This window comes from Durio zibethinus, chromosome 14, assembly GCF_047325235.1.
Source record: "Durio zibethinus cultivar Kanyao isolate XHJ-2024 chromosome 14, ASM4732523v1, whole genome shotgun sequence".
Classification (NCBI taxonomy): Eukaryota; Viridiplantae; Streptophyta; class Magnoliopsida; order Malvales; family Malvaceae; genus Durio; species Durio zibethinus.
In genome coordinates this window covers 1,918,219-1,936,557 of record NC_143175.1, presented here as the reverse complement: position 1 = coordinate 1,936,557, position 18,339 = coordinate 1,918,219, and the positions used below count along the sequence as shown (strand labels likewise).

The 18,339-nt window shown below is 32.1% G+C and overlaps 1 protein-coding gene and 1 pseudogene across 2 annotated transcripts; one reads left to right on the top strand and one right to left on the bottom strand.

The window, feature by feature from the left end:
• Positions 1-7,824: 7,824 nt before the first annotated feature.
• On the top strand, positions 7,825-10,957 carry LOC111294624 (uncharacterized). Its single transcript, XM_022888044.2, has 4 exons — positions 7,825-9,027; positions 9,163-9,249; positions 9,423-10,511; positions 10,610-10,957. Exons 1-4 carry the CDS (start codon positions 7,936-7,938, stop codon positions 10,781-10,783), a joined length of 2,442 nt encoding a protein of 813 aa, XP_022743779.2. The 5' UTR covers positions 7,825-7,935; the 3' UTR covers positions 10,784-10,957.
• Positions 10,958-11,477: 520 nt separating this feature from the next.
• LOC111294623 (peroxygenase-like) lies at positions 11,478-18,191 on the bottom strand (annotated as a pseudogene). The gene is made up of 6 exons (XR_016327273.1): positions 18,167-18,191; positions 13,743-13,853; positions 13,071-13,156; positions 12,893-12,987; positions 12,303-12,428; positions 11,478-12,199 (listed from the first exon to the last, which is right to left on the bottom strand). The product of XR_016327273.1 is annotated as a peroxygenase-like (transcript).
• Positions 18,192-18,339: the final 148 nt, after the last annotated feature.

Genomic DNA, 18,339 nt, shown 5'->3' with positions numbered 1-18,339 from the left:
AAGAAATGCTAGAGCCTTTCTAAGAAACATTCCATGAAAGGCTTTGAATATTTGTAAGTAAGCTTATTCTATAAGAACCCTGGCTTTGCCATGTAATTTTAATTACTAATTAAATTCTCTTCATTTGACTTAAGCTTTAGTACTCTTTGAAGAAGTTTCTCTTTATTAAAAACCAATTCTAGTCAAATTATTTCAACTTAAGATAAAATTATGAAATGCAATCTTTATATGTAGCATATATATGCAAAGACACAAAAACTGGTTAAGAAGAATAACTAAATCGATGATGATGATGATGATGATGATGATGATGATGATGATGATGATGATGATGATGATGATGATGATGATGAAAGGATTCATAATCAATATATATACAAAATCAATATATATTTATTGAAATGTACAAATTTAAGGTCTGAAAGTAAATAATTTTCTCTTCCATATATATACATAATCAATATATTTATTGAATCACATAATTAATAGATTTCTTTGATGAGTTCTTTTATTCTTCTATATATACATATAAATATATATATATATTATTTGAAAAGAAATATAGCATAAAAGGTGGTTTTATATATAAGTCCATCGAACTAATATTATATACCAAAGAGATTAATAGGCTTTTTGGACGGTATGCTTGGAAATTACAATATATGTTACATTTATATGGCCCTTGGTAATGGCATGGCATGTATGTGAGGCAATTTTATTAGGATTCTAAGTAATAATAAGGACTTAAGTTTTCTTGTAAATTTAATTTGAAAAAAGAAAAAGTTTTTCCTGTAAATTTTATAAAATCACCTGGTTTTTTTTTCTCCGGAAACAAACAACTAATTCCAAGTAAAATGATTTCCTCCATTTAATTATTGGAAACTTTCCATGAAGTATGATACTTTTGCTATTTAATTTTCGGTCATGCATTCGTGACAATGATTTGTTTTAATTAATTTTTATAAGCATGTTATGTGCATCATCAATTTTGTTTCAAAATTTTGTATTCCGTATATAATTTTTATTTGAAAGTCAAAAATTTTGTAGTCCTATAGCAGTAGCCTTCCTTGATTGCAGACTCGCTTATTGCTCTTGACATATATATTTTCCCTGTTCTGGCATTCCCAGTAAGAACAAGTTCCGGTGTACCTTGTTTGAATAGTTCTAATATCTCCTTCACATATTTTTTGGATGCTTTCAATGCCATTTCTGATACCAAAAAAAAAAAAGAGTAGAATCTTAATATAATCGAACGAAAAATTAAAAACTAAAAAGGAGGGAAAATAAGTTCTTTCTATCATGACATATGGTGTTCTACAACACATTAAATTCCCATAAGAGGCTAAAAGTGCTCATATTAAAAATGCTTTGCAGATTCTTCAATTCCAATGAATCATTCCGTCGGAATCATGATCCACTTTGCTTTTACATTTTCTTTTGCAATTGAAACATTGAATTAAAACTGGTTATGCGGTGAAAAACATGATTGAATATAGTAAGAGAACTCATTCTAAATATATTTATAACAATACAAGACTTACTAACATTTATATCCTACAGCAATCGAATTCAAAGAAAATTATGTAGTGAAATTCTATGAATCAAAAACTTTTATCGTGCTGCAGCTAGACAACTCTATATAGTGCATTCATGCATGAATCCATTTCTAAAACAAGTGAATATGCACTTTTTTTTTCTTATTACCACTGCCAACGCAATTTTCAGCCTACCTCTAACTCTCTCCTTACTACTTAACTCGAATCAAATCACATCAAAGTGTTGGGCTAAAAGCCTCCAATCTAATCACATCAGCGGAAGCAAAATCAAATAATAAATCAAACACATAAGAGAAGATTATTGTGAGATTTTTATTGTAGGTGAAGCCAAGCATGTCTAGCATGAAAATAGATGATTGATGAAATTTGAGTCAAGGTGGAGATTGTTGAGAATATTGACTCAAATCCCATAAGAGATTTGTGCACCCTTTCAATATAACCAAACACATACCCATATGCTCCCATACATCATACCTATGTGGACCCTCTCAATCTCCTCTAATCCACTCACAAACAAACATACACACCCATAAGACGTAGAGCCCCAATACTCCTATGGGATGTCTATCCCACAAAACTTTACAACTCTCTTACATCTTTTTCTCATATTTAACCCTGTAGAGACTTCACCTATTTATAACCATACAAACTTGCCCATTAAGAATCCCTTTCCTCTTAGAATTCTTCTCTTGTAAGTCAAACTTGCCTATTAAGAATTCTTTTCCTTTTAGAATTCTTTTCTTGCAAGTCAAACTTACCTATTAAGAATCATCTTTCTTTTAGAATTCTTCCTTTGCAAGTCTTCTTGTCCATCAAGCAATATCTAACAAATCTCAAACAAATCTCTTATGGGATTTGAGTCAATATTCCTAACAATCTCCACCTTCACTCAAATTCCATCAATCATCTATCTTCATGCTAGACATGCTTGGCTCCACCTGCAATAAAAGTCTCACAATCATCTTCTCTTGTGTGTTTGATTTCGCTTCCGCTAATGTAATTGGATTGGAGTCTTTTAGCCCAACAAATGGTATCAGAGCTGTGGTGTTCCCCAACAAGTGGTGCGTATGTTTGTTTGTGAGTGGACTAAAGGAGATTGAGAGAGTTCACATAGGTATGATGTATGGGAACATGTGTTTGGTTATATTGAAAGGGTGCACAAGGGTTTGGGTTTGTGTTTATTTAGGTTGAGAATACTTCATAGGACTAGAGAAGATTGAGAGTGTTTTATGAGTATCGATTGTTGAGTGAGGTTGATGATTTGATGTATGTTTGTAATTTTCTACAACTAATGGATCTTGTTTCTCATCCGTGGATATAGGTTGATTGAGCCGAACCACCTTAAATTGTTGTCTTTTGTATGTTTGATTTATTGTTTGATTTCACTTCCGCTAATGTGATTGGATTTGAAGCTTTTAGCCCAACACAAAGATGGTATAACAATAACAGATTCTACATTAAATACTGAACAAGAGCTTATAATACATTCTATAGACAATGTACTTGGAGGGTTTAGAATTTTCAATCTTCCAATAAAGAATCAGAACAGTTTTTCTCTTATAAAATAGGAAAAAATAACCCAATAGATCAGAGCACAACTTGTTCAGGACCTCAATGCTATCAGTTTCCACAAATACAAATTATAAGACTGGTGGAAATAAATCATATAAAGCATTCCATAAACAGTAAAGACTAGAAAATAAAGTGAAAAATGTGTAAGAAATAATTTCACTTATTATATACAGAATCTCTTACACTTTGTTTAATTGACGAGAATTTTTTTTAGTTTATTTTCTATTTCTGTTCTTTATTTTTTATTAAAAATAAAAATGATAACTAAATGGAGTTTTATTAGTTCTAGTAAAAAGAAAGTCTCAATATGATTAATTCATGACAACACCTTGTTAATTTATGGTAGCAATAATATTAATGAAATGGTAGCCTTGCCCACATTTTCACCCTTTTGATTGAGGCAGAAAAGATGAGCAAAGTCAATGTTTAACGTTAATTGACGTTTTAGCGACCTTAATTACCAAATTTTTAAAGAAAAAGGCTTTGGAGGATTTGGTGCCTACATCTCTTTATTATATTTCATTTTATTTGTAGACACCCAATTGGGTCCGGCCCAGATCAATTGGGCCTGGCCCAAATGGGTAAGCCCAATTCAATTTTATCTTGTATTTTTTTTTCTCTTTTCTTCTTCTTTTGTATTTTATGTATTGTATTATTTATTATTATTATTATGTATTAATATATGTATATATTTATTTATTTATTTATTGTTAATATTTATGTGTATTTTATTATTTATGTATATATATATATTTTTTATCTTTTTTATTTTATTCATTTTTGTATTTTTACTTATCTAATTATATATCTGATATATTTTTTTATTATTATTATTTATCCTATAATATCTGCTGATTTATCTTCTCTAATTATCTAGTTTTTTTTTATTTTGATTTTTATTTTGGAGGGCTAGGATTGAAAGTTGAAGAATCCCACTGGGAGTGGGAATTCAATCAGAAGAGTCCAGACTAGATTCAAAGATTGAATTCCCGTCCAAAGGGGAATTGGGATTGATCAGAAACTCCTGATCAATCCCTATATAAAGCACCTCCTGGAACATAATGAAAACACACAGAAAACAGTAAGCAAAGCTACTGATTTGAGAGAAAAGGAGGCGTATAGGAAGCTAGGAAAAGTTTAGGAGTGTTCTGGGAGTGAGAAAAAATTTTTTAGAAATTTCTGGCGAAAAAATTTTTCTGGAAATTTCTGGGAAATTTCCAGATTCCGGCGAAAATTCCGGCGAAATTTGAATTTTTCGGCAACAATTCCGGCGAACATTGAAGTTTCCAGCGACCAGCCCAGTTTTCGACGAAGAATCCCAGAAACCGGCAATCTTCCGGCCAACTTCCGACGAAATTTCCAGATTCCGGTCACATTTTCCAGAATCCGGCACCGGTGTTCTTCGGTTTTTAGAGAGAAGGGAGAGAAAAAGGGAAGAAGAGAGAGAAAGGGAGGAGCGTTCTGTCGAAAAAACGAAGGGGATTGCCTTTTATACCCTCCCAAAACGACGTCGTTTTGGCCTTAAGTAACCCAGAGGATCCGCGCATTTTGCCGAACCCGACCCGACCCGGACGTCGACCCGCTTTCTGACTGGCGCGTGCCAGCCCTCCTCCAAGCTGAGCCGAGCCGAGCCGAACCTCCAAGCCGCTCCCCTGAGCCGTTTTTTCTTCCTTGAGTCGAGCCGAGCCGAGCCGATAGCCGAGCGGCTCCAGTTTTTTTTTTTTTGAATTTTTTTTTATTTGTTTTTTTATTTATTATTATTTTTATTTATTAGATTAGGTTTATTTAATATTCTTTTTATCTTTATTTTATTTTTATTTTTTGTTTTACTTTTCTTTTTTTATTTATTTTATTATTCTATTTTTTCTTTAAATAAAAAATCAAAAGTTCCAAAAAAAATATTTTTAGGGAAAAGTTGAAAGTATCAATTTTCCTTAAAAATAAAATTTCAAAAAAACATTTTTGGGGAAAAGTTGAAAGTATCAATTTTCCTTAAAAACAAAATTTCAAAAAAAAAAGATTTTTAGGAAAAAGTTGAAAGTATCAATTTTCCTTAAAAATAAAATTTCAAAAAAACATTTTTGGGGAAAAGTTGAAAGTATCAATTTTCCTTAAGAATAAATTTCCAAAAAATATTTTTAGGGAAAAGTTGAAAGTATCAATTTTTCTTAAAAGAAAAATAAATTTTCAAAAAAAATATTTTTGGGGAAAAGTTGAAAGTATCAATTTTTCCTACAAAAAAAATCATTCTTTCCTTCCTTTCTATCTTAATTTTGATTTTGTTTTTTTCTTTAAATAATCCGACGACGGAGCCTCTGTAAGTGAAACAGTAGTTTTTCTTGCATACTCTTGAGGTGAGGGAATTTTCTCAATTTTCTGCTAAAAGTATTAGAGTCAATTGAGAAAAATTTCCAATAATTAATTACTTGGTAAAATTTTAAGGCTTTCGGATAACACAAATTTAAGCTGGTACCATCTTTTGATGGGCGTTGTGGGGGTGCTATAACCTTCCTCACACGTAACCGAACTCCCGAACTCTGTTCTGGTTAGTAGACCTGAACCTATTCTTTTAGGGACCCTTAAACTTAGGTGTTCCCTAAAAGGACAGATTCCTTAGGTGGCCAATCACACCTAGATAAAAAAGATTGGTGGCGACTCCCTTAAGTCAATGTCTAGCGATAGATCCCCGGATCTAGACGTTATGACATTATTAATTGAAATTTTATTTATAATATTATTTTTTAGTAAATTATATAGTCAATAATTAATATATTTTTTAAATTTTAGTAAAAATATTTATTTATTGACAAAAAAATTTTACTTACTAGAATAATTTTAGACAACATCGTAAAAACTCTCCTTACAAAAACTTATTATATATAACATTATAATTTGTCATTTTCTGTAACTAATAACATTAACCGGTGGACAACAACGTTAATTTTGAGAAACCAAGTGATAAAAAAATCGTGCTGCCACATACCAGCTAGATTACAGTAATAAAATTACAATTAAATATTATAAAATTCACAAGTGGATGACTTAAAAAATAGAATTCAATAAAACATAAATAATGAATTCAATTAATTTAGCTTAATTGATTCATATAATTATTTTAAGAATTATTATTCATTATATTTTAGATTTAATTTTTAATATTTATATTTTTTTTATCCACAATTATGACTTGTTTTTATAAAAAAAATAGGTTTACATAAATAAATAAATATATATAAACATATATTTTCCTTATTTTAGTGATAAAGAAGACATCTTATAATTTTGAAATCTTAAGTTTAAGTTTTATTATGTGTGAATTTGATTTAATTTTATGTTAAATTTGTCTAGTTATATTTTAATTTATTTGTTTAATTATTCAATGATTTTTTTATATATAAATATAATACTTGATTATTATTATTATAATTTTTTTGTATTTATAATTTTATAATACTTGATAATAATTATAATTTTTTTTACTAGTAATTTTATTAAAAACACATTTTTTTATATTGGCCGTGGAGACAAGCTAGACTGGATGCTCAGCACGGCTCCTAACACAGATAATTGAATTGTTTAACATCTAAAAAATATACAAAATTGTTAAAGCAATATTAATTATCAGTAATTTTACGCTTTATGGAAAAGCAATGTTTCTTGAATATGGCTCACCAAATTAACAATGATATGTGATGTATCTAAAGTTTAAACATTTCCTTCCTTTATTCTCTCCTTTCCTTTCTTTCCAAAAAAAAAAAATTGATAATATATCCAATATTAAAAATTGGACTCGTTGAACACAAATTCTTTCCTTCTACGCTGTGTTTTGTAAGAGAAAGAAAGGAATTTCTATTCAACGAGTCCAATTTTCAATATTGGATATCTCTAGATGAGACCCCAGTTTATTAATCTACCATTATCAAGTTTATAGTGTTTATATTTATAATATTTTAATCCATGACTGAATTGATGTCACAAGTGATAGCAATTCAATTAAAAATATTTAAAATTTTAAAAAATAAAATAAAAAATAGTTTTAAGGTATTTAAGTTTAGGAATTGATTTTAAATATTTTAAAACTAATCGATATTATAGCTTTTTTTTTCTCAATGTTAAATAACTGTGTGCATTTCTTTTTTCTTACTTCTCCAATGTTCAAGTAATTGCATTTTTTAATTTTTTTCTTTATAAAATTTATCTTAATAATAAATTAACATTTACCCATATTCTAGGTGTGCATAGAACTAGTATATAGCCTACATGTTTCCATCACTCAAGAAATCGTTGTTCTATATATGTAATATAACTTACATTTTTTTTTTTTGACAATTGGTCAATGAAAAAGCAAAGGAGGATGCAGAAGTAAAGATAAGGTGTTTATGTACAACTAAAAATTAAAAAATAAGAATATTTGAAAAAAAAATTCTTTGAACACCCTCAAAAAAATTTTTAAAAAACTTTATTTATTGATAAAATTGATAAATTTATTGTTAATTTTTTATATAAATTAAAAGTGAACAATTCCCGAACAAAATCTTGAAAAAAAAAAGGAATTAAAAAAAATTCTAGACCTTACATCTATTAAAGCAGTTACTTGTATTATTTCATTTTAAACTCTAGACAAAATGCTCAAGTTTTAATATATTCTATGTCTTTCAATAAATTAAAGGACTACTATACATGCAGCCCGCATATATCCTTTGGCTCACCCATAAGAATTACCTTCAATTGCGTCCATCCCTTGTAGTTGTCCCAATTCCTCTTTGCTCTTATCTTTCTAGCAATCTCTTTGTTTTGAGAAATAGACATGGACATCAAACCTTTCCTACATAAACACTACTTCTTGTTTGATCATTACAACAATCAAGACGCAAGTTGTGATAAATGCAATCAGAAAATTGATCGGTGGGCTTATAATTGTGAAACCTGCAACTTCTGGCTGCACTCAGCTTGTGCTGAACAGCAACTGCCTCCTCAGATTTCACACTCTTTCCATTCCCAACACCCCCTTACCCTGTACTTCGCTGTCATCGATTTCATCTGCGACAAATGTTTCACTCTCTCTCGAGGCCACAGATATCATTGCAATGATTGCAATTTGGAAATTGATGTCTCATGCGCTGCTCACAGTACTCATGATGAGACAGTACTGGGGAAAAAGGAAAGCAGAAGATCTGATAGCAGATGCCGAAAAATCGATCATTTCGTCCACAGAGATCGCTTGACGGGTATATTCAATTACAGAAAAGTTGGAAAGAAACACCGCAGTTGTGGTTGGTGTGAGAAGCATCTATCAGGAATGTGTTATGGCTGTTTTGAATGTTTCGAAAAGTTCTACATTCATGAAACATGCTTGAGCAACATACCCACCAAAATCTTGGGACATCCCTTTCATACATCACACCCTCTTTACATACAGCCAGCTATGAAGTTCAACAACTCCAAGCCTTGTTGCAATGCCTGTAAAGACGAAATCGTGGGTGAAGCCTATCGTTGTCAAAAGTGTCAATTCAGCCTTCATGTTTTTTGCTCTAGACTCCAACCCAGCCTAAAACATGAGATCCATGACCACGGTCTCAGTTACTTTGAAATAAAACATCCCAATGTTACATACCAATGTAACATGTGTGATAAGAATATCGGTGCCAAATACATCCAAAACAGGTTTTATCGTTGCGTGCAATGTGATTTTAATTTTCATTTAAAATGTCTTGAAATTCTTCCTTCTGTCATACATAAATATCATAGGCATACTCTTATACTCGTCAACCGATTTAGAGAAGATGATTCTGGAGAATATTTTTGTGATATCTGCGAGGAAGAAAGAAAACCGAAACATCCCATATATTGCTGTAAAAATTGCACATATATTGCTCATATTCAATGTGCACTTAATAAGGTAAAGACTTACTCTCTTTCAAGGGTAATCTACTTCTTTTCGATTTGGTGATTTAATTAGTATAGAGTATATATCCTCAATCTCCTGGTTTTGTAAGTACAAATTTTGACCATGATTCAACCTTAATTTGGCTAGGTGGATAGCAAAGTTTTGAAGCCAGAACTGATTCAACAAGAGGAAGCAGAGAAGGGCAATGAAGAATCTCAAAAACATGATCTTGAGGTAGGTGAAAAAACTAACAATATTGCATAGTACCTCAATTTATATGATACATACAGGACCAATTTACAGTATGGGGCACTTATAAAAATGGCAAAATTGTTTATCAGATGTCAAAGTGTTTGTAAAAATAAAAAAAAAGTTATGTTCACCCTGTCATTTCTTCTTCCGTTCAGAGGCAGATTGAACATTTTACTCATCAACATTCCCTAAACTACTATGAGGTAATTGAAAAGAAGGAAGATCTTCTCTGTAAGGCTTGCAATTTGGAAATTAATGGGGAAGGCTATGGCTGTGAAAGTTGCGAATACTACTTGCACAAAACATGCGCCAAATTGTCCTATGAAGTGCTACACCCTCTTCACACCCAACATCCTCTCAAGCTCTTTGCTGGTAGTGAGCCATTCCTATGTGAGGAATGTAGAGACTTCTCGGTTGGGTTTATGTACGTATGCTACCTGTGTAGTTTCATTGTTGATGTGAAATGTGCTACCATAAAAACGCATGATAACGAGAGTCAAAGGCGAAAAGAGATGGGCAGAGAATCAAAGTTGTGCCTTTTCAGCCAAGATCATGAGCTCTACTTCCTCAATTTCAGTCTCAAACCCCAAAAAGATTTTAAGTGCAGCATTTGCTTCCTACTACTTTCGGGTCCAATCCAGTATTGCATTCGTTGTCATTATTTTCTTCATGAATCTTGTCTTGGATTTCCAAGGGAGATCCAACTCTCGTTAATTCATCCAGAGCATCCCCTGCACCCCATTGTCAATAAAAGCCGTTACGCAGGCTGTCTTGCCTGCCGTGTCTCGTTTGATAAGTATGACATCGTCTATAACTGTGAGGAGTGTGAATTCTACCTCCATCTTTCATGTGCCAATTCCCTAAGGCGAGCCTTAGAATCCAAGCTTCACAAGCATCCTCTTTTCTATTTTGGAACAGAATGCCAGGAACTCTTCATGGGAGATCACGGGCATCCTCTTACCATATGTAATGGATGCAAGTACTCTCTTAGTGGTGTGCCTTTCTATCGCTGCATATTGTGCTGTCTCAATTTCCATCTAGCATGTGTCTTAATCCCGCATTTCATCAAATCTAAATGTCACATCCACCCCCTCACCCTTCGAGATTGTTTTGTAGAAGATGATTCAGGAGAGTATTATTGTGATATTTGCGAAGAAGAAAGACTTCCAAAAGATCACATTTATTTTTGTGAAGAATGTGGAGGATTATTTGTTGCTCACATTGAATGCGTGCTTAACTATATGGTATGTTTAGTCCATGATCTCCTAGAATTCGTCTGTCCCATAAGCGTAAAAAATTATAAGATTAAAGAAGTCTGACAGAAAAATCCATGCTTTTTCAGGAGGAAGAAATGGCAGCAGCAGAAAAGTCATCCTCAAATCTGATACTAGACTTTGAGAACACCTCAAGGCAGGCTGAGAACGAAGTGTCCACAGATGATTCAAAGGAAGAAGAGCAAAGCAACAGTGAAAATTCAGCAATGGAGGCATCAACAGAAGAGCAGCAGAGTGACTAATTAAGAAAGTTAATTAGTTCTACCCTTGCTTTCCTAGATGAAGCATAATTCCATCAATGAAACTATTATCACTTGAAGGAAAGTGCATATATATATATATATATATGAAGGAAAATATTGTTTCATGTCATGTTAGCATTACTACTTAAATATCTAGAGGCATGAGCAAAATTGAGACCTTTGGAGTGTGATAATTTTCTCCTTTAAAACTCTGTTCAAATGCATATCTTTTTCAGATGATAATAGCAACTGAAACTCCTTTTTCTCCTTTTTCTCATAAGAGTAATTGAAACCTTTGAGTACCTAAGAGTAACAGAGTTAGCTGGTCCTGTTCTCCAGAAGAAGTCCAGCCACAGTAATAATAAATGAAATCATAATAGATAAAGCCAGGTACAAATAAATCTACTTCAGACTATAATAAGTTCTTAGGAAATCAACTTTAAATTACAAAAACTTTTAAATGATTTCCCTATTTATCAATAATGCAGTTTGCATTGTCAAAACATGTAATATATGTTTTCTTTATGGAGTGGAAGAAACTATGCACCCTCAAATTTGGAATTGGACCTTGAGGAGAATAGAGGCAAGGCAGAGAACAAAGAATCAACCAGGAAATGGAATCAACAGAAGAGCAGCTTAGGCAGCAAAATTGATCCTATGCTGCTGGACTGGATATCATAACTCATAGTAACTCTCTAGGGACTAGGGAGAAATTATTAGTGCGCAAGAGAAACTATCTATTGCAGCACATCATGTTAAGACTATTAATCTGTAAAGAGAATTTTGGTGCTACGTCATTTCATTATTATGTCCCAAAGAAGAAGCAAGAACACATTGCTTTAAGCACATCAGCCCATTAGTGAGCTTATGAGATGGATTTTTTGACAGAGATTGTCTAGGCATTATGTGACGTTGCTGTTACAATTTTTGGTTCTTGAAGACATAGTTTAGGGTTTAGTAACAACATCACTTTTTCCTAACTGTAATTAGGTTAGGAATTTTATCCATATTTACGTTCATGGACTTGTTCTGTTCAACAGGAGAATGCAATGCATGAATATTTCATTATAATAACAAAGAAAAATATGATAACATATCTCACCTTCATCAAGAAAAGAACTGCATGTAAAATTTAGATGTGTGTTGTAGACCAAAGCTTTCAACCCTTCAAAGCTGCTAATTCAAATCATAGATTAAGATAATTGCTACTTTAGCAATTATATGTAGGGCTTTGTCTTCTGACTATAAGCTCTCTTGAAGCATCATCTCATCTAATAAGCCGCATCCTTTTGCATCTTGGTGCAATATTCAAATAAGCTTCCATCAAAACATCGTCTCACAGCTTCCTTTGATAAGAATCCTTTTTCATCTTTTGCAAGGATGTACAGAACACCCCATTCAAACTTCCTTGCAATCCTACAGCAGCAAATAAATTGAAAGAAAAATGCTTCAGCATGCTGTGCTTCGTGTAAACCAACATTCAAGTGTACAAAAAAGCAGGTTTGAGACAAAAAGTTACCAGCCATAGAAATCAAATGCACTGCGATTTGCCTCAGTCATGCACCACAGCTCCCTTAATGAGAGCTTATCAGGCACTGTGCAAGCATATTTGCTGAATGTACTCTCCATATTTGCTGGAATGAACCTGCAAGTAATATATTTAAGTTGACAATGAATTTTAACTTCACATTTGTGACTAAATAAGCACTATCAAGGGGACTATATCCATAAACAAGGATTTGCTATATTATATTTAGTTATTGATAGAAAAAAATGAATATAAGTAGGAAAGCATAACCAGCCACTTTTAGAACAGATTTCATATGGCACAAACTTGGAAAGCATATATTCATGATGCTGATTGCAACCATGGTGGTAGAAAGGAATAAAATTCATCTCAAATGTTTCCATTTCAAAATGATGACATTTGAATAACAGTTCCTGGAACTTTGGACTTCATTTTACACTTTTCTTTTGCTCTATTAAGCCAAATTTTGAAGCTCATTTTTCACTTTAAGAAGGAAAAAAATAGAAAGACAGAAAAAAAGAGGAAAAGATCAAGAAGAAGTTGTCTTCATGCACATTGCTGTCATGGACCAATCATCTTACCTTCCCTTTGTATCATAGGTTCCTGAATCACTTCCATGACTTGCCTTATGTATGTTTAGTATGTATATTGGGAAGAAAGGTGAGGGTATCCATGTCTGTAGGAAGACAAAGTATAATAAGTTGCTGAAACAGTGGACCAAACAGCTTTGAACTGGAAAAGACAAATTCTAGTTCTTACAGGAAGAGTAGGATAGCTAATAGTCAAATGAACAATGATAGTGAAGATGAAAGCGGCAATCAGATTGAAACCGATAGCACAAAATCCTTTAAACATAGGAAAGTTAAAGGACTTATGAGTTGTGACTTCTGAATTGTAACAACCAGCGAACTTGACATGAATGATTTTCAAATGACAACTATGATGGGATCCTGTTCAAACAAAATCAAATAGATAAAAAGCCTAATCCTGTTGAATTTTAGAGTTTGGATTGATTATTAATGCCCCAATAATAGGAAAAGGCCCAGCTAAGTCCAACTGAATTCATCGGCACCTAGTTGAATCTGACTCAATAGTGTATATATATGATCCTCTATTCCAGCCTCTTCCATTTCTACTTAGGCTTAACATCCTACCAAGACATTAATGGACCCAAGCAAAATTCTTCATTATTTGACCTCAGAAAGCCAATTAATAACCAAAGTTTAGTCTCCGGATTATATTAAGTTAATATCTTCGCACCATCTCAATCCCAATAATTCAAGTTCCAAGACTTGATAGTAAGCTAATGGCTTTTTGATTCAGTAAATCTTTGGGTTATAATTTGTAATTCAACTGCTATTCATCCTTCAATATAGTGCTTGCTCTTTTCCCAGAAAATGAAAAGGGAGCTTTCAGTTGCATGTCACACACCTCTTAGTGTCTCCCAAGGGTAAATTATACCATCACCATTCTGGTCGAAGAAGGCAGCATGCTGCTGAAGCAAAGACATGTTGCAATGCTTGTGGCCTCATGTTCCATTCACTTTAATAATCCACATCAGGTGCAGCCATGGCTCCAGCCAAGTCTGAAGAAACACAGAAGAGTAGATTTAGTAAAATTTTGTCCTTCATGCAGTGTAAACTTTTTTTAATTTATTGATCAAATTGAGGTTAGCCCTAAAAACAGAGCAGCTTTCCAGGATGAATATCAGTCCCACTGATACCAACATGTTCAAATTCCATTCTTGAAAACATCAGAAATTAATCCAACATTTTTTTTTTTTATTTTGCTCCCACATTTTGGCAACAATAGTAAGATTCAAGCCCCAATTCTTCCTTCGATCTACTGATTATTTGCTAATCTGCAGTCCGAGCCCATCTATGCAATGACAATTGAAAAGAATGTTGTGATAGAAAGATTATGAGGTATAACTACACAGTTTTCCCTAGAAAAACCAAGACCTCTATTTCAAATCCCCAACCTCCAAAACTATTGAACTGTGTTAGAAAAACCTTTAACTTTCCTAATATTAATTATGAAATTAATATTTAGTGATATTAAGAATTTTAAATGCACATTTTACAATTCCAACTTAGCGTGAACTATGAGTTGATGAAACTAAAAAAGAAAAGCATATAAATTAGATATGTGAAATATTTATAGATATAAGTTTTTTTTTTTTTTTTTGCATATGAGATTATAATTTAGAGATAAAAAAAGAGATTGAATGTGTTAAAATTTAAATTATATAATTATATGAACCAATTGAATTAAATTTTAAAATTATAAATATAAACTTCAAGCCGATAATTGTAAATAATATCTCTAAATCACATACACAATTAAATAGTAATAAAGGACTGATCAAAAAAATGCTCGGGGGCTTGAAATTGGTGGATGTAAGGTATCTTGGATTCCTGCACATGATGTCCTCCCCAATGTTAACATTTGAGCCATCTCTTGCATTGGACCAATATTTTGCATTTTGTAATTAATACAACTCCAAAGAACTTAGAAGCATCTTGCTTCAGTGAGGCATCAAAGAATAATTGGGCCCTTAGAGAATATATATATATATATATATATATATATATTTATAACACTTTCTTTTGGTCAAAGTTATGAGCAATTTATAGATTAAAGTCAATCGATCTCACGACCAGAACTTCAAAAACAATCAAACTATTGAAACTCACCGAAAGTTAAGGGGAGTTAAAAGCAAGGGATCTAAGTATATTAATTATGGGAATTGTTTATATATATATATATATATATATATATATGTCAAGAAAAGTACCTCTACTAGCTCAAGGCAGGAATTTGTTTTTTTTTTTTTTTTTCCTTTTGGAGAAGAAGAATTCAAACATTAAATTTCATTGTATCTCAAAAAAAAAAAAAAATGATTTATTCCTTAATACAACGTAATTGATTACCTTTAATTACGACAAATGATGAATTTATAGGATTGCAATATTGCTTTGTGGGAGGAAATTAAAAAGATAATTAAAGTTCCTCTACTAGCTCAAGGCAGGAAATTTTTTTTTTTTTGGAGAAAAAGAATTCAAACATTAAATTTCATTGTATCTTTAAAAAAAACAAATGATTTATTCCTTAATACAACATAATTAATTACCTTTAATTATGACAAATGATGAATTTATAGGATTACAATATTACTTTGTGGGAGGAAATTAAAAAGATAATTAATATGTTAATATCCCAAGAGTAAGTCTGCTTGTATAGAAATTGATGAAGGGTAACCTTATTATCCCACTATATGTTACTCTCAAAAGTTTAGTTGTTGAGCTGTACACTTAAACAAAGGTCCTTGTTGGATAAGATTCCTGCACTTTGTACAGAAATAGGAATCATATCTTGTATGAGTAAAGCAATGGTAAGGAATAATTGGATTTTTAGAATATGTTACTTTCCTTTGATTGAAGCTATCAGCAATTTATTGACATCTATCCCTAGTATAAAATTTCTTAATAAATCGGAATCTAGTGAAGAATATATATTCATTTAGATTTCAATTATCAGGATTTAATCTTTAACCAATAACTTCAACTTTTAAAAAAATAATAATAAAAAAAGGTATAAGAAATAAAAGAAAGAGAAGTTATCTTTATGCAAATTGTTGTATCTGTCGAGCAAAGTATATCTGTCACGGATCTAAAGAGAAGTCATGAATCTCACATCGAACATAATAGGAGGGTTACTGGAGTATAAAAGGGTTCACACCACCTCTGTCTTATGAGATTCTTTTTATAGGATAAAATCGTGAGGTCAGGGGGTCAGAGCGGACAATATCTCACAAGGGTGTGAACCGTGATGGTTAGGCTGATCTAAGACGCCGGATGAGTAGATGCTCGGGTGTCGAAACCGCACGAATTCAAAGCTTAAGTCTCGACCCGTGACATATCTACTAGCCTAAGGCAGGAATTTGTGCTTCACTTGGTGGAAACGCAATTTCTTTTGTTTTGGAGAAAAAAAATATTAAAATCATTCATTGAACCACACACACACACACGTACAATTGACCCAAATATTCAAGTCAATTCTTGATGAATAAGCTAAATACTATAAAGTTGTTATTGTTACCTTCGAATTACAATCTTTAATTTATACTCATTATTTCATTGTCACTATCATTTTCTAACTACACATTTGCTTGGTGTAAAGGTAATCATGTGCTTGCTTGTCATGTAGAAAAGTGATCATATGCAATTTTTTTTCTTTTCTCCAAAAGAAAAAGTTGTATTGGGTGATTTATAGCATGTAATGTAGGTATATAAAACTTTATATGAATTTTATTTATTTTTGGAAAGTAATTACTATTCAAACATTTAATTTTATTCCATAATTTTTTGGATAAATATTTACAAGTTAAAAGTTTACTAATTAGTAACTAATAACTATATTAGATATAGTTAGCTCTTTTATATATTTTTTCTAAGACAAATAGATTTATTAATGTCCGAAAGGATAAAGCTAGCACCATGACTAGCAATAATGCCCTTTTATATATCTTTGTTGGTATATAATGAAAATTGTATATTTACGCAGATAGATGGAGTTTATTTTTATTACTTGTGCATTTTATGGTTCAATTTAAATATTATTGCACTATAATTAATTTATCACAATTCAAAATTGCATACTATCCATTAAAATATTATGCAAACATGCTTATAAATAGTGAATTCTTAAAAATTATTTTTTTTATAATTGACTAATTGCACTATATTGTAATAAAAAAAATTGTTGGTCAAATGCACTCCAACCAAATAAAATTCCTCAAGCAAGCACTCAAAATTAGATAGAAAAAGCAAAATTTTTAAAAATTTATTATCTTTCAATTGTAAACTTTTAGATTGATTCCTAAACTAATTAAGATTTACTTAAAGTCATGTTTGAAAATTAAATAAAAAGCAATCCTCGTTGAAGGAAAAGAGGTTAAAAACAATAAATTTTCTTTGTTCAAGAACTCTTCAACTTGCAGTTACTGCGCTCACTCTTTCATTGTTCTACCTTTTTTTTTGTCCTATAAACATAACATGGAGTTCAAACATTTTCTTCACAACCACGACTTGACCTTTATAGAGGTGGGTAAGGAGAACAATACTATGAGTTGCTTTGGGTGCCTGGATATCATTTGTGGTCCAGCATATGTTTGTGAAAAATGTAACATGTTTGATATGCACAAATCATGTGCTGAATTGCCCCCTCAAATGCAAAGAGATGCTTTTCACCCCCACCCGCTAAGATTCACTCTGGGCAACGTGATTGTGTGTGACCGATGTGCAATATTGCGGGCATTTTCATTCAGTTACAGTTGCATGAATTGTACATTCAACCTTGATTTCAGATGCGCTGTCACTATTTCAAATGATTGTGAGCTAGCTAACCACGAGGCCTTACAGGAAGGGAGGCGAATTAAAACCACAATTCATCATTTCAGCCACAATCATCAACTGACCCGCTGCAAGTTTTCTTTGCTGAAGACGGTGTTGGGTAAAGAAATTTTTAAGTATCTATGGAAGCTAGAAAAGCCCAAGTGCATGGCATGCAAACAGAAACTCCATGATATTCTAATCTATACATGCATTCCTCGTCGATTTGTCATTCATGAATCATGTGTAAATGACATGCCAAGACAAGTACTTCAAAGTCCATTTCACCCACAACATATTCTTCTCCCTCGACTGATCCATAAGGGTTCTTCTCACAGATGCAGTGCTTGTAAGGAAGAAGTCAAGGGTATCAGCTTCTACTGTAATCAATGTGATGTTAACATGCACGTTTCATGTACTAAGTACCGAACTCGGGCTATAAAGCACAATTGCCATCCTTACCATCTTCTACATTTGGGGAAGAGCATTACCAGTAATATATCTTGTGATGCTTGTTATAAAGATTGCGATGATTCTTTCTTCGGCTGCATAAAGTGTGATTTCTATATAGATGTTGAGTGTATTCAACTACCTCTAATTGTTAAACACAAACGTCACTTGCATCCACTTGTGCT